Source organism: Nicotiana attenuata, chromosome 12 (genome assembly GCF_001879085.1).
Source record: "Nicotiana attenuata strain UT chromosome 12, NIATTr2, whole genome shotgun sequence".
NCBI lineage: Eukaryota > Viridiplantae > Streptophyta > Magnoliopsida > Solanales > Solanaceae > Nicotiana > Nicotiana attenuata.
Window position 1 is genome coordinate 14,882,043 of NC_032000.1, and position 16,989 is coordinate 14,899,031.

Genomic DNA, 16,989 nt, shown 5'->3' on the forward strand with positions numbered 1-16,989 from the left:
GTGAACCAAGGGCGGTTACTCAGACTTCACTCGCACCCTTAGTCACAATTTATACCAAAAGGCTCATTGTGGCAATTCAACAAACACCTACTGTGCATATGCCCCCCAATGTACCCAAAGACCCAATTAAACTCCCATTTTTCACAATTCAACAATGCTTTCCCAACCCAACCAACCCAATGTCCTCATATACCAAAAAAGGGGGGTTTTAATAATTAATAAAACTAATTAAAAGGGGGGGAAGGGAGAAGAAAATAAACGAAAATAAAAATAAAAAATGAAACCGGAACGGCGCCAGGTCCGCGACCGGATCCGCGGCCGCGGACAGAACATCTGCAAACTCCGCGGTTGATCCGCGGTCAGATCCGTGGCCGCGGATTAGGCATCCAAGATTTTTTTTGCTTTTCTGCATTTTTGCCTATCTCCGGGATACTTCCGTCACCCCGAGTCCTTCCACTATGCGTACCTTCGTTCCTGCACCTTAGTTGATCGATCAATATTGTCACCGTTCAAAAATCAATTACAAAAAAATAAGAACAAAGAAAAACTGATGGGTTGCCTCCCAACAAGCGCCTAATTTAACGTCGCGGCACGACGATTTACAACAAACCATGGGTTGCCTCCCCAGGAAGCGGCTGATTTAACGTCGCGGCACGATGCAGGCTTTCATTATTACTCTTCGCTCATATATTGGGCTCTTCTAAAGAAATCACCACTCTATCCCCCTTTTCTTCGACCATTCCAAGGTAATGTTTCAACCTTTGCCCATTCACTTTGAACTTATTCGTTCCATCTTCGGACTCAATTTCTACAGCTCCGCTTGAGAACACTTGCACCACTCTGAAGGGTCCTGACCATCGAGACTTCAATTTACCCGGAAACAATCTTAGTCTCGAGTTGTATAACAACACTAGATCTCCGGGTTTGAAGTTCCGATCCAGGATATGCTTATCATGCATCATTTTCATCCTTTCTTTGTACAATCTTGCATTCTCAAATGCATGGAACCTGAATTCCTCGAGTTCATGTAACCTAGTGACTCTACTGGTGCCTGCGGTCTCCATATCCAAATTCAACTGCCGCAGTGCCCAAAGGGCTTTATGCTGGAGCTCTACCGGAAGGTGACATGCTTTGCCAAACACCAACTTGTATGGTGACATACCAATTGGAGTTTTAAATGATGTGCGGTACGCCCATAATGCATCATCCAACATTTCTGCCCAATCAGTCCTTATCGCATTCACTGTCTTGGTTAGGACATTTTTGATTTCCCGGTTTGACACTTCAACTTGTCCGCTCGACTGTGGGTGATAAGGGGTGGTCACCTTATGACGAACTCCATACTTTTCCAACAACTGTGCGAATTCTTTATTGCAAAAATGGGTTCCACCATCACTGATTATAGCTCTCGGGTGTCAAAACATGTGAAGATGTTTTTCTTTAGAAAGCCTGTCACACCCTTTGCATCATTGGTTGGGAGAGCCACATCTTCAACCCATTTGGAGACATAGTCAACTGCCACCGGTATGTATTTGTTACCATACGAGCTGACGAGTGGCCCCATAAAGTCAATCCCCCACATGTCAAATACCTCCACCTCTTGAATGGTAGTCATCGACATCTCGTGACGTCGAGATATATTGCATGTCCTTTGGCACTCATCGCATCTCTTCACCCAAGCATGGGCATCCTTGAACAGATTTGGCCAATACAAACCCGATTCCAACACCTTAGCTGCTGTCCGAATCTCTCCAAAGTGTCCACCATATGGTGAAGCATGGCAGCCTGCAAAACAAAAGGTTGATCTTTCTCAGGGATACACCTCCGGATCATGTTATCTACACATATTTTAAAAAGTAGAGGTTCATCCCAATAATAAAACCGACAATCGCGAAAGAACTTTTTCTTTTGAATTGAAGAGAGTTCATAAGGTACAATACCGCTTGCTAAATAATTAGCGATATCAACATACCATGGTGTCTCCTCCATTGTCACTGCTAGTAACTGTTCATCAGGGAGTGTCTCTGTTATATCTTCAACCTCTACTTTCTTTTCAGCTCCTTCCAACCTTGAGAGGTAGTCTGCTACCTGGTTCTCTGTCCCTTTTCTGTCACGGATTTCCAGATCGAATTCTTGTAGCAAAAGAACCCAACGGATCAAGCGTGGCTTTGACTCCTTCTTTGCTATCAAGTACCTAATTGCTGCATGGTTAGTATAAACAATAACTTTTGAACCAATCAAGTATGACCTGAATTTGTCGAATGCAAAAACTACAGCCAACATCTCCTTTTCAGTCACGGTGTAATTGAGCTGTGCACCGCTTAGCGTTCTGCTTGCATAATAAATTGGGTGCATCAGCTTATCCTTTCGCTGCCCCAAGACTGCTCCGATAGCATAGTCACTTGCGTCGCACATGAGCTCGAACGGTTGCTCCCAGTTGGGTGCAACAATGATGGGTGCAGTCACCAATCTCTTCTTCAGCTCCTCAAATGCTAACCTGCAATCATTGGAAAACACAAAACGCTGATCCTTTTCAAGGAGTTTGCATAAAGGGTTAGCAATCTTAGAGAAATTTTTTATGAATCGCCGGTAGAACCCGGCGTGCCCAAGAAAACTTCTCACTGCCTTGACTGAAGTGGGCGGTGGAAACTTCTCAGTCACGTCAACCTTAGCATGGTCAACCTCAATTCCTTTGCTGGACACTCGATGCCCCAAGACTATCCCTTCTTTTACCATAAAATGGCACTTCTCCCAATTCAGCACTAAATTTGTCTCCACACATCTTCTGAGCACTCTTCTTAAATTGCGAGGACAGTCCTCGAATGAATCCCCCACCACAGAGAAATCATCCGTAAATACCTCCATAATGTCTTCAACCATGTCCGTGAAAATGGCTAACATGCATCGCTGCAATGTAACCGGTGCATTGCAAAGTCCAAAAGGCATTCTCCGAAAGGCAAAGATGCCATACAGACAGGTGAATGATGTTTTCTCTCTGTCTTCGGGGGCTATTGAGATCTGATTGTACCCCGAATATCCATCCAAGATACAGAAGTGAGATCGCCCAGCCAACCTGTCCAGCATTTGGTCAATGAATGGCAAGGGAAAATGGTCCTTCCGGGTGGGTGTGTTCAATTTCCGATAATCCATGCAAATTCGCCATCCCGTGAGAGTACGAGTTGAGATCAACTCCTTATTCTCATTTTGTACGACCGTCATTCCTCCCTTCTTTGGCACACACTGAACATGGCTGACCCAATTGTTGTTAGAGATGGGGAAGATGATACCCGCTGATGATATGCTATAATTGCGTATTTTAGTCGCTTATTATACTCTAATTTACTGTGCTTTAATTGAGTTTGAGCTTTAATCGCTAGTGTTTTGCACTAATGGTGTGTTTTATGCCTTGTAGGAGTGATTCCGAGCTATGTAGATGTTATGGAATGAATTCAAGTGATTTGGAGCTTTGAAGTCTGAGTAAAAGCCTAAGGAATTAAGCCGGGATCGATTTCGAGGATCAATGGATGATAGTTCAGAACGAAAAAAGAATCGAGCAAGCATAATGCGCAGTGTTAGTAAAATGCACATAACTTTTCTCTCAGAACTCCATTTGGTCTGCACAATATATGGTTGGAAAGCTAACTCAAAGGGATACAACTTTCATGTTTTACGTTTTTCCAAATTCCAAACAGAACAGGGTAAAAAGTGCGCGTCAAGTGCGCGGCCGCGCTCAGGCCGCGCTCGTCAAGCAGAATCAAAGTGGATATGCGCGGTCCAAGCGCAGCTGCGCACGTCCTGTCTGGGAAAAGTGTCCTTTTTCGCGTAGGAGAAGGTGGAATTGTTTGGGCCCGACCCTATTTGATATATATACATGGAAAAACGGTATTTTGAGGACTTTTGACATAATTTAGACCTAAGGAGGCTAAGGAGACCGGAGATTCGACCTAAGGAGGCAAGAACATATTGGGAGCAAGGCGGAGAATTTTTCCACGAGTTTGTCACTTCCTTCTTCCTATTTCCATTATTGGTTATGCATTCTAGTATTGTATTTTTGCATACTTTTATGAATAGCTAATTTGTTATCTAGGGTTTTGATGGAACCTTTTGTAGGATAAATACTTGTTATGTTTTTATATAATTGAGCCGTCGGATTTCTCTACTTGTTCAACTACGTATTTGTTGCTGTTGATTGAATGGCCATCAATTGACTGTGCCTATTTAGTGTGTATTGCTCGAGAGAGAGTGCATATTTAGGTATTTGTTGAACAACGTCACTCCTAACGTATGTGAGAAATCAATACATTGGGTTTAAAGGTAGGTTTAGAAATAACAAAGCCTTGACGTGGTCATAGTGAGCGGTTAGATGAAGCCAACTAGCGTAGTTCGAGAGAATATGTCTAGTAAATTGTTGTAGTTGCTCGAGAGAGAATTGCGGCACCTAAAATGCTCACGATCAGTAGAAAATACATCGACGAAATTGTAGGGAACATAGCTGTAAGGATTCCGACACTTAGGGAAATCATAACTCTAGACCTTCTTAATTTAGTCTCCAACCCTTTGTCTCGTTAGTTGATAATTAGACTGCTTTCTAGTATTTGCCAGTTAATTAGTTAGAAATATAAATATCAATCTTTATAATTTAGAAAATTATTCAAACTTGTCTTTTTAGTGATATTAAACAGATATAGCAAAGCCTTAGTTCTCCGTGGGATTCGACTCCGGATTTTTAGACCGGATTATATCTGCAGCTACCGCTTATCCTTTTTAGGACTAGAGTTGGGCGTGATCACCCGCATCTAACCATTTGATCACTTCCTTCTTCACCACCTCTTTCATATTCGGGTTCAACCTTCGTTGATGTTCTCTGGAAGGTTTGTGCCCTTCTTCCAAGAGAATCTTGTGCATACAAAAAGCTGGGTTGATCCATTATGTCTGCCATGGTCCAACCAATAGTAGTCTTACATTCTTGTAACACTTGTAGGAGTTGCTCTACCTGCACAACTAGCAAACCGGATGATATAATAACGGGTAAAGTAGAATTAGGCCCTAAGAAAGCGTACCTGAGATGCGCTGGAAGCGGTTTCAGGTCCAACTGTGGCGGCTCCTCTATCGATGGTTTCGCAGGTGGTGATGTTCTTTCTACTAAGTGTAGGGGCTTGAACTCGGGCTCCCTTTTCCAGAATGCTTGACCTTCAAGAGCCATGACCCACTATGCCAACTCTTCACCATCAACATTTTCCAGATTCAACAGGCAGGCTTCCAACGGATCCCTGACATTAATAGTAGTCTCATCCTCCTCCTGTAGTATTACATCTACGGCCTCCACTAGTGAGCAATTTGCAAATTCGCTGGGTCTCCTCATAGATTGTTGAACATTGAATATTATCTCTTCATTGTTCAACCTCATTTTCAATTCTCCAGTCTCACAATCAATCAATGCTCTCCCAGCGGCTAAAAACGGCCTGCCCAAAATGATTGGTATCTCTTCATCCACTTGACAATCAAGAATGACGAAGTCTGCAGGGAATACAAATTTTCCCACTTGAACAAGCACATCATCAAGAATTCTCGTCGGTCTTTTGACTGTGCGATCAGCCAGTTGCAGCAACATTGAGGTTGGTCTAGCTCTGCCAATGCCCAGTTTTGTATAGATTTCAAATGGCATCAAGTTTATACTGGCTCCCAAGTCACACAATGCTTTAGCAAAAGCATAACTCCCAATGGTGCATGGGATAGTGAAACTACCTGGATCAGACACCTTTTGAGCCATAGGTCTTGTCACTACCGCGCTGCAGATCTGTGTCACAGTTATAGTGGACATGTCTTGGAAGTCAAATTTTCGCGACATCACGTCCTTCATCATTTTTGCATACCCTGACATTTCCCTCAAAGCATCCATCAGTGGGATATTCAATTGAATTTGTCTGAGCATTTTCATGAATTTCCTGTATTGATCATCTTTCTTTTGCTTTGCCAACCTCTGAGGGAATGGTGCAAGAATCAACCTCTGCCCACTGTTTTGTGTCTTTTCTTTGCTGGAACTTTTTCTACTACCTGTTCTGGGAGTTGTTCACCTTCCTATTCCTTACCCTTGTCAACTTGTGCTTGCTCGATTGCAACCTCGGTGAGCTCTGCTGACTCATCGGTCTCTAATGTAACTGGAGTAGCTGGAGTAGTTGGCGTTGGCTCTTTCCTGGATTGAGCAACTTCTTGCTCCCTGTCTAAATCTCTCCCATTCCTGAGACTCACTGCCATGAGCTGATTTAGACTCTGCTCCTTTGGATTAATGTTTGTATCTGCAGGCAATGTTCTTTGTGGGCGATTGTTCAAGGCCATAGATAGCTGTCCCAATTGAGTTTCAATGTCTTTGATTGCTGAATCATGTGCAGCTAACTTCTCTTGCATCTTTTCATTTGTCCCAATGAGTTGTTGCAGCATACCTCTGATTTCAGTCATGTTACTATCCTGCTGCCGATGAGGTGGTTGGTAGGTCAACTGTTGCTGGTGCTACTGATTATAGCCATGTTGCCTTTGATAAGGCACAACTTGGCCTTGTGGTCGTGCTCCTCCGGAGTTGGGGTTGTGCTGTGGCTGGTTTGGTCTATACTGTTGGTTTGCTGTTGGTCCCCATTGCTGCCCACCTTGCCTCTGACCTCCAAAATTATTGACATAATTCATATCTTCTCTGAAACCCTGGCTGTCATTCTCTCCACTCGACGAGCTCACATATGACTGGTTTATGCAAGGAGTGCATAAGCCTCCATTTGTGGTATCAACAATATGCACCCGTTTCGTACCCATCTCATCGATTTTCTTTGTCAGCAAGCTCATCTGGGTCATAAGAGTGGCTATGTTTTCTGCATTTGTGTTGTTTGGGTCAAGAGCGACAGAATGCACTATTGGTGTGAGTGTTGTGTCTCTCGTTATCCAACCTGAATTTTGAGACATCTTGTCAAGAAGAATCTTACACTCTGTGAAGGTTTTGCTCAATAATGCACCCCCGGCAGAAGCATCTACATTGGCCTTCATACCCTCAGCCAAACCCATATAGAATCTCTGTCCCAGCATCTGATCCGGAATGCCATAGTGATGACACTTCACCAACATACCCTTAAACCTCTCCCAGGTCTTTGCAAAGTCTCAATCGGTTTTTGCCTGAATTTCAATATCTCATCAATCTGCCTCGCAATTTTGTTGAGTGGATAAAACTTGTTTAAGAACTGCTTGACTAGTTCCTCCCAAGTAGCAATGGAGTTTGTTGGGAGCGAATTCAGCCAAGTTTGAGCCTCCCCGGTCACTGAGAATGGGAGCAGTAATAATTTGATTGCCTCAGGAGTCACACACGGCTGTCTTTGAGTGACACATATTGATAGAAAGTTCTTCAGATGTTGTTGTGGGTCTTCGATTTATGACCCGGAGAACAGCCCTTTATTCTGCAACAGGTGCAACATGTTGTTGGTAATCTGAAATGTCTCCGCTTGTATGGGAGGAACCGCAATTGCTGTGGCCAGGTTATCAGCAGTTGGTTGCGCCCAATCTTAAAGAGTAGTTTCCGGCACAAGAAGTGCTACCGCTCTGACGTTTGGATCATCTCGATCATTCCTGTTGTTCCCGTTGACGTTGTTTACGTCATCCATTTCAATTTCAATTTGTTCGTTTTGTTTCAATTGTTTGCTCTTCTTGTTTGCCCGATTCAATGTTCGGAATGCTTTCTCGGGATCTGAGAGTCCTTCAAAGAGTTCACCAGTTCTCAAAGAGCTTCTAGGCATGCACCTGTGTCACAGAAGAGTTCAAACGTGAGAATTTCAATGGAAATATTTTTAACACCACAGAAAATTGATCTAAACTAGTAATCTTAGCAATTCTTCCAAGTTGCAATAAATAACACCATTAGTTTCCCGTTAACGACGCCAAAATTTGATCACGCCCAACTATGCCTTATAAAAAGGACTCAGCGGTCGCTGCAAATATATAATCCGGTTCAGTCCGGAGTCGAATCCCACAGGGAACTAACCTATTTACTACAACTTTTACCACTGCTAATGACAAGTTCAAACAATTTCCGGATGCAAGATTTTTGATGGATAATGAGTAGAATTTAGTTAACTAAGGAAAAATAGCAATGAAACTAGCAATAATCTAGAAAAGAGTTGAATTCAATGGTACAATTGTCTAGGGTTATTGATTTCTCCAATTGTCGGATTAATTCCTGACACATTAGCTATAATCTCGCCGTAACACTAACACTCTATAAGAAATATGAGTTCTGGGTTACTGCAATTATCTCTCGATCAATTACGATAATTTACTAGAAGCATTCTCTTGAACTACTCTAGCTAACAATTTATGCAACTCAGAATGATTCCACCAAAGCTTCGTTATCTCTAATGCTTTTAAATTCAAGTAATTAATTTCTTAACTTACTCGAAAGTGGTGTTGTTCAACAACAATCTAACCAAGTGTTCTTTCTCAAGCAACACAAGATAACTAGTCACGATTAATCAAGGGCCCTTTCAATTAATCACAAGATAACATGTAGTTGAACAATCATTGAGTAAAAACGGCTCAATTATATCAAAACATATAGTCAAGACTTTATCGAACAATTGGTTCCGTCAACCCTAGATGACGAGTTTAGCTACTCATACTAAGAGATGAAAATTTAATAAATAAAGTCATCATCAACAATGGAATTAAAAAGAAGAAGAATAAAACTCTAAGGAAAATTCTCTGTCTTTCTTCCGTGCTCTTGCCCTCAAAATCTCTCTAAAAACAGCTCTCCCTCTCTCTTGGACGAATTAGGCTTCATATAGGTTTAGGTTAGTCGCCCTGGAAATTACATAATTGACCCTGAATTTTTGGCTCTCGTCTGCCCGTCCGCGGCTGCGGATTTGACAATTGTTCTGTCTGCGGCCGCGGATCTGACCGCGGACCTGACCGCAGAGCTTGTCCGTGCTCTTCTTTCTCCTTTTCGACCGTGCTATCCTCTGATTGGCCTTCCACGCTCCATATTGACTCCAAAATACTCTTTAGCTTCCTCCTAGTTCGGAGTGACTCCTACAAAATGTAAAACTCTTAATTAGAGCATTTTGTTATCTTTGTACGGCCAAATTAGAATGTAAATAGTGTCTAAATTGTATAATTATCGTCTACTATCAGTAACTAGAGGGAATGTAACTAGGGAGACAACAAAACTAAATTTCAAGGGAAACTAAAAGATTACTGACGTAAGATCTATAATCGGTAAGACATAAGAGCATTCCTACTTAATTTTAGAAGAAATCCGAGACACCGGATCCCCCAGTAGGTATCATATGTCTTTAAGAATTGGGACTTTTTCGTAAATTTTATATTTATCCGATTTGTTTAAAAATATTATTTACAGAAAATAACTAGAGGATTTTACAAAATATATACAAATTCGGTCTAAATCTATAATTTATCTACAACTTAAATTCAGTTTTTTTTTATAGAGTCCGGTCAAAAACTATCATTTACATATAATTTATATACAATTATGTTAGTTGTATATATTTTGTATGCCGTTTCTACACCCGATATATAAATATCTATAATTTATTTTTGTCTTCTTCTTCGAGTTTCAATTTAAAATTCTAACAAAAACCACCTCGAGTCTTCTCCAAATTCTCTCAAAATTGATATATAAACTCCAAAGGATATTCCCAATCATCCGAAATAATACCCAATCAAACAAATAACAATTTCACAAAATTTTATTTTATTCAAAGCTTTAAAGCTTTTTAATGGTTGCCAAAGAAAAATTTTAGTAGTTGTTATCTTTTTTACTGTTTCAAGATAACTAACTCATATGATTCTTCTCCGTTATATCCATTTTCCCCATTGTTTCAAAAGCTCCAATTGCTTTATGCAACACAATCATGAATTTAGTCATGGTGTTTGGGCATTTGAGTCGACAAAAACTACTCAAAATTCACCAACTAACATTTTCCAACGATTTTATTTGCCAAGGAGTGAGTTTTTGCAGTATTTCAATTGTATTAAGTGTGATACAAACGTGGGAAATAAAAAAAAAGGGAGAAAAAATGAGTAAGATTTGAGTCTAATATAAATATTTTGTATATAAATGATAAATTTTATATACTAATGTAATTAAGTGATAACTTCTTTAGAAAGGATAAATACGTTTATAATGTAATATAGATAAGTAAAAATTACCTTATGATTCCCCGCAATTTGCGGGTCGTTATCCACAGTACACTGAAACTTAAAAGCAAAATGTCACTGAATGTCAAGAAGTGAATAGATCGGTAATCCATTCCATTTAAGTAATTTAATTAAGAGTTACGTTGTGCATCAACAATACAATTTTTACTTGTCATATTAAGTTAAAATAAAAATATTATTTTCGTTATTAATCCGTTTATAACTTGGAACTAAGGGTGTTAAACGGATCGGGTCAGCCCGGTTCCGGACCGGCCCAGGCCGGTTAAAACCGGAACCGGTATAAGGGGGCTGGGTTGGGCTGGATTAAGGGTGATTCGCGGGTTGCACCGTTCACATTCGATATAGCGGTTACCCGGACCGGTATAACCCGGTCGATGAACAGTGTTATGAAACCGGTTAACCGGCCCGGCCCGGACCGGCCCAGACCGGTTTAACGGTATTTTTTTTTTAATTTTTTTTTTTTTAAACTGGGCCCAGATCTGACCGTTGGCAACGGTCCATTTCAGAAAATGGCTGTTGCCCAACGGCTGAATTGCACAATTAGCCCAATTTTGGTTTTTTTTTTTTAAAATTAACCCCCCTTTGAAAAACTATAAATACCCCCCCCCCTCTTCCTCATTTCTTCACTCGTCTCTCAATTCTCAATCTCAATTCTCATATTCTCTCATTCTTCAATCTTCATTCTTCACCTATTAAAGTGCAATCAACTATTTGGCTCTTTTTTTTTGGAATTTAATTTATCGTAGTATTTATTATTTGAAGTTTGAACAATTGAACTTCAAAATTGGAACAATTGACGTTTCTTCGTGGTAACATTGGAGTTGTGAAATCATCAAGTGCTCAATTTATTGCCGAATTCGGTGCACTCCCTCCAACTCTTTCTCTTATTTACTATTTTATTTGCATATTTATTTGTTGCTAGTAGTTAAATTTTTACAATATGTTTAATGCTGCAAAAAGAGTTTGTAACAAGGTTACTAATCGGGGAAATAAAAAAAGAGGTAGTACTTCAGCTTCATCATCCGGTAGTAATTTAAATACCTCTCCAAATATTCCTGAAACATTACCCGATAATAATATAGATTATGAACAATCGCAGGAAGATTTTGGTATAGATGATAATGAATTAGAAATGGAAGATGAGATACTACTTACACCTAGTAGTGTTGGAGCTGCTAGTAGGGGCGGTGGTCGTGGTGCTAGTAGTAGACCACCTGTGGCCCCGACTAGTAATCGTAGAAAAAGAAGTAAGGTTTAGAATTTTTTTGAGGAAATAGAAGGTACTGATAGAGTTAAATGCAAACTTTGTAATGATACTTTTAAACATAAGACTGGAGGACAATTAGGGGGGACTGGGACACTTAGTAGACATATGAGAATTGAGCATCCTATAGAATGGAGATCTGATGGAGATGGAAATCAATCAACTCTAAACCCTACTACTGGAAGTCTTGTGAAATATGATAAAATGAAGGATCGTGAGGAGTTAGCAAAAATGATTGCTTTAGGTTGGCTACCTTTTTCTTTTGCTTCTTCATCATATCTTATTATGTATATTCAAAGGATTTACAATCCTTTATTAAAGGTATCCCTAGAAGTACTTGTAGATCTGATATCTTTAGACTTCATGGACAATATCAAACATACATACATTATTTGTTTCCACCTTCCTTGTAGAGTTTCTCTAACTTCTGATATTGGCCATGCTGTTAACGGAAATGATTATTTGACAATTACACGTCATTGGATAGATGATACTACTTGTATGCAAAATGTATTATCGCTTTTAAATATGATGAAGAACAGAGTCATACTGCTGCGTTTATAAGTAGTACTATTTGTGAAGTTGTTGAATTTTATAATCTCAAGCAAAAAGTATTGTGTATGTCGTTTGATAATGCTTCTAACAATAATGCCGCAATTTCAATATTAAAACTGCATTTGCAACCACCTCTTGATGAAATTTTTCATGTTAGGTGTGCATGTCATATTTATAATTTAATTGTTAAAAGTGGCCTTGATTTATTTTCAACTGAGATTATTCATGTTAGAAGAGCAGTTGGTGTTATTCAAGGAAATAATAGACAATCTAGAATAAAGGAATTCAAGAATAAGTGTGTCCAGTATAACCTTAAACCCAGATTCATGCCAGACGAAATTGTTACTAGATGGAAGTATACCTATATATTTTTAAAATGTTGCTACAAATATAGATTTCCAATAACTGAAGTTGCTAATGCGCATTGTACTGATCCAACCCGTATGTTAACAACTATTACTTGGGAGGTCATTAATGATGTTGTTAAATTTTTACATAAATTTTATACAGCTATTATTGAGTTTTCTGGAGCATATTACCCTACTGTTACTATGGCTTTAGTACATATAGCTGAAATTTCTTTTCTACTCTTTGAATTTAAGAAGAAAGAAAAATATAGGGATGTTGTTGAAAAAATGCAAGCAAAATTCAAAAAATATTTCTTTCCAATTCTTCCGATTTACTTAATTGGTGTTGTTTTAAATCCTTCTATTAAGATGTCTGATTGGCACCAATTAATGAATGTTGTACATACTTATATGGAGATTGGACCAACTGAAACCACACATTTATATAATTGTATGAACAAGCTAAATGAATATTTACAATAATTATATAATTATTATGCAAATGTAATTGATGATCCCGCTCGTAGTGTATGCAATGTTAATCCCACTATGCACTGTACCACTTCTGCTACTGTGGATGATGAAGATGGCCTTGATAGTTTTAATATTTTTTCTATATTTTCTAACACTCAACCCGGTAGCAGGAACATTGATGAACTTCAATTCTACTTGCAGAAGCAAAAAGAGCCTCGCACAAAGGAATTTTCACCGTTGGGATGGTGGCATGAGAATGGAAAGCAATTTCCTGTTCTTTTCGCTATGGCTCGGGACGTGCTGAATGTGCCAATTTCAGCTGTTTGCATCAGAGAGTGCATTTAGCCAAGCAAGACAACAACTTGGAGACACCCGTCACTCATTAGGAAGCAATGCTTTGGAAGTTTTAGTATGTTTCAGAGATTGGATTAGATCAGAACGAAGAAATCAAGGATGTGAAGATGTTAATAGCCCATAAGATGAGGAACTTGGAGATATATTAATACATGGTAACCCATCCGAATTTAACACTCCAGAAGAAGGTCACTCAGTTCATATTGATTATGAAGAACTTACTAAGGCAATGCAAAACCTTTGAATTTACTCTTTTTTGGTTAATTTACTTGTTGTTAAATGTAAACCTTTCAATTTGTAAGTTTGAATTTTGCAATAAATGTAGCACTTGCAATTTATAAGTGCAATTTTTTCCCATCTTCCTTGTATTCTTTATATTAATACAAAGTATTAATATAACTTACAAAATTATACAAAATACAAAAAAAAAAAATTAAAAAATACACTAAACCCGGCCCGGCCCGGCCCCCTCAACCCGTAACCTTTACGGTTCAATTTTTACCCGGATGAACCCGAACCCGTTAAACCCGGTAAGCCCCAACCCGTAACCGGCTCGGACCATAACCCGTACGGGTACAAAAAATCCCTACCCAACCCGGCCCGGCCCACCCGTTAAACACCCATACTTGGAACACTTGAAACTTATACTCAACTTACCGAAAAAGGGATGAAATTTGAAAGTTCTTATTAAAAATGTGAGTTAATTTTATGAATATATGCTCAATATTTATTTTATTGCACCAAAAATTAGAATAAATAGCAAAAATGGTCCCATATGTTTAATGGTAGGTCCAAAGTAGTACTTTAAGTATGCAACGAGCAGTTTTGATCCTTAAAATTTGCCAAAAGTTAATACTTTTGGTTTCTATCAAATATTTAACGAACTATTTCTGTTAGATTTTATGGGTAGTGAAAAAATTTGTCAATTCGTTAAATATTTATTGAACTCTTTCTGTTAGATTTTACGAGAACTATGAAAATTAAAAGAAAATTAGCGGAAGCTCACATTTAGAGGTATATTTCTTTATAACTTTTGCTATTTTTTATTTATTTCTATAGCCTTTTTGAAATATATTTTGCTATATTTGGTATCTTTTTGGTGTCTAGTGTAGTTTTTTAATATTTCTTTAAGCTTTGATGGAACTTTCCTGGTGTTCATGGTTAAATATTTTTTCCCCATAGTTTCTAGGCGAGGTGGCCTCTTTTCAAACTTGAATTGGCCAAGTGACCTTCAGGTTTTAATTATTATAGGATTGACCTTCATGCTTAATTAATGGTTAAGTGGGATTATAAAGTGAGGGGGAGTTTAGTCTTTATCCCTAATGTTTCAGTTATTATACTTTGGCCCCAATTTATATAAATGTAATATTACTAGATTAAAAAAAAAATCTCATCCTTTCCCGCCTCATCTGCTGTCACAATCACAATTTTCCACAACTGATTCCTCCATTGCAACTTGTTTTTCTTGCATTCAATATACAGAGATCGTCTCCCTTATTCTACATTCCTATCAAAGCTTCATTTTTTTTTATTTATCATTTACTTTGAAGAAATCAAAAAAATTGGGGTTTTTTCTGATCTGTAGAATTTAGGGAAGAAATTGGTGGTATATTGGATTGATAATTCATTCCATATGGTATATTGTGTACCTTCTTCATCTGGTAAGTGTTTTCATCTCATCTTCTTCGTCATTGTTAATTTGGGTTTCTGCACAGCGCTCGATCACTAGTGTACAATAGACCACTGGTTCACAATAGACCGATGAGAGATTATATATTAGTATGCGGTCTATATTCTGGTGAATGGGTTGAGGGGCCAACTAGTTGGAATTGGAATTCCTATACAAAGGCTACAGTACCTATCTGTATACCTAGCAATTGTACATTTGACGAATTTGTTGATGTCATCATTAAACGTAATAAACTAAAATGTTCTCCGAGGAATTTGAATATTACATATCTGCTTAGCTCTGCATCGAAGAGGGACAAAATTCCTCCTTCCTTTATTAAGAATAACAATAATTTGCAATGGCACCTCCTTAATGTTGTAATTGATGGTATGAGGCCTTGTTTGGAGATATTTGTGGCTAAAAATGAGTTTGAAGGAGGGGCTAGAGTTCCTGTTGAAAGGTCTCATCAAATTTCAAATGCCACGGCTGCACCACTACCACCACCACCAACACTAACACAGCCACCAATTTTAGAAGTAGAGGAGAAAAGAAAGGTAAAAGATGGTTTCAGTGGATTTAGTGATGACTTGCATGATTTTTGTGACAATAAAATGAACTCGTATGGTCCGGAAGATGCAGATGGAGCGGAAGAACTCCCAGATATTATCAGTCGGACAACTGGAAACGAAGGCTTGGTGGACTCGTTATCTACACAACGCAGCCACCCTGATGGTACAGGTTTTTTTTTGGGAAATGTTCTGACAACAAATTGGATCTAATGAAACAGTTGGAGATTACTTATGTGAAAATACATTTTACGTTTCGTATGAGGAAGAGTAGTAGTAAATTAACTTCAGTGGCATGCCGAGATGTGAGTTGCCCGTGGAAGTTACGCGCTTTAAAGTATGAGAGTTCTGATAGGTTTTATATTACCAAGTACCATGGCAAGCACACATGCGTAGTACGGCACATATCAAGACGCCATCCTAATGCGTCGTCGAAGATTTTGGGTGCATATTACCAGGAACGACATGTTAATGGCAAAGGCTGATCCCCGCCAGATATGAAGGATGCTATTTTTGCAGATTTTAATCAAAATCTTACTTATTGGAGGAGCTGGAAGGTAGGTGAAATAGCCAAGGCTACGATCAGGGGTACCCAGGAAGAGGGGTATGCTTTTTTGGAAGCGTATTGTCGTGTTATACTATCCTATAATGAAGGAAGTATTGTTGGTCTGAATGTTGACGATAAATTGCATTTTAGATATTTTTTCTTATCTGTTGGAGCTTTCATTAAGGGATTCGCGCATATGAGAAAGGTTGTTGATGTTAATGGGACATTTTTGAGTGACAGGTATAGAGGCTGCTTGTTGTCTAATGTGGCACAAGATACAGAGAATCACATTTTTCCAATTGCATTTTGTGTAATCGATAAAAAGTGCGATGATTCTTGGACCTACTTTTTTTAACAATTGTGGTACATTATTAACGATAGTGATGAATTGTGCATTATCTCTGATCGACATCTGTCTATTAGGAATGGCTTCAAAAAAGTTTTTACTGTCGCTCATCATGGTTTTTGCACGCATCACATTGCTGAAAATATGTGCAAGAGGTTTCATTGTGGAGTTTTTATTAAGCATTTCCTTTCTGCCGCAAAGTCATACACTACTGAAGAATTCTTTGACCATTTTCAACAAATGCGTGATAAAAGAAGGGAAGTAGCTAACTGCCTCGCGAATGAAATTGGGTTCCAAAAGTGGAGTAGGGCCTTCTTTCCAGGAAATCGATACAGCGTGTTGATAACAAACATTCCAGAATCTCTTAACGCAATGATTAGGGATCAAATAGACTTCCCGATCATCGGCCTATTCAATAATCTTATTCAAAAGTTTGCAGAAAAATTCGAGGAGCGGCGTAGTGAAATGAAAAATATGTTTACCCTCTTTGTTCCTTCTGTTGAAAAGAAGATTGGGAATAATATGGTTGTCGGCGACGCGCTCCTTGTGCATCAATTAGAGTATAACCAGCTTAGTCGTCAGGCACGATAGGTATGCAGTAGTTGATCTGAATTTGAACACATGTTCTTGTTGTCAGCTTTATTTGGAAAAAATACGCCGC

The 16,989-nt window shown here is 38.9% G+C and overlaps 1 protein-coding gene across 1 annotated transcript; it reads right to left on the reverse strand.

Annotated features, from left to right (window-relative positions):
* LOC109235911 lies at positions 5,210-6,456 on the reverse strand. Its single transcript, XM_019402155.1, has 2 exons — positions 6,090-6,456; positions 5,210-5,874 (listed from the first exon to the last, which is right to left on the reverse strand). Exons 1-2 carry the CDS (start codon positions 6,454-6,456, stop codon positions 5,210-5,212), a joined length of 1,032 nt encoding a protein of 343 aa, XP_019257700.1.

Excerpts from the sequence above, each read along its gene's own strand:
- LOC109235911 (XM_019402155.1), bottom strand. The coding sequence starts at position 6,456 with ATGACTGAAATCAGAGGTATGCTGCAACAACTCATTGGGACAAATGAA. Across the intron at positions 5,875-6,089 it reads GCAAGCACAAGTTGACAAGG|GGTATGCAAAAATGATGAAG; the intron begins GTAAGGAATAGG and ends GGGAAATGTCAG.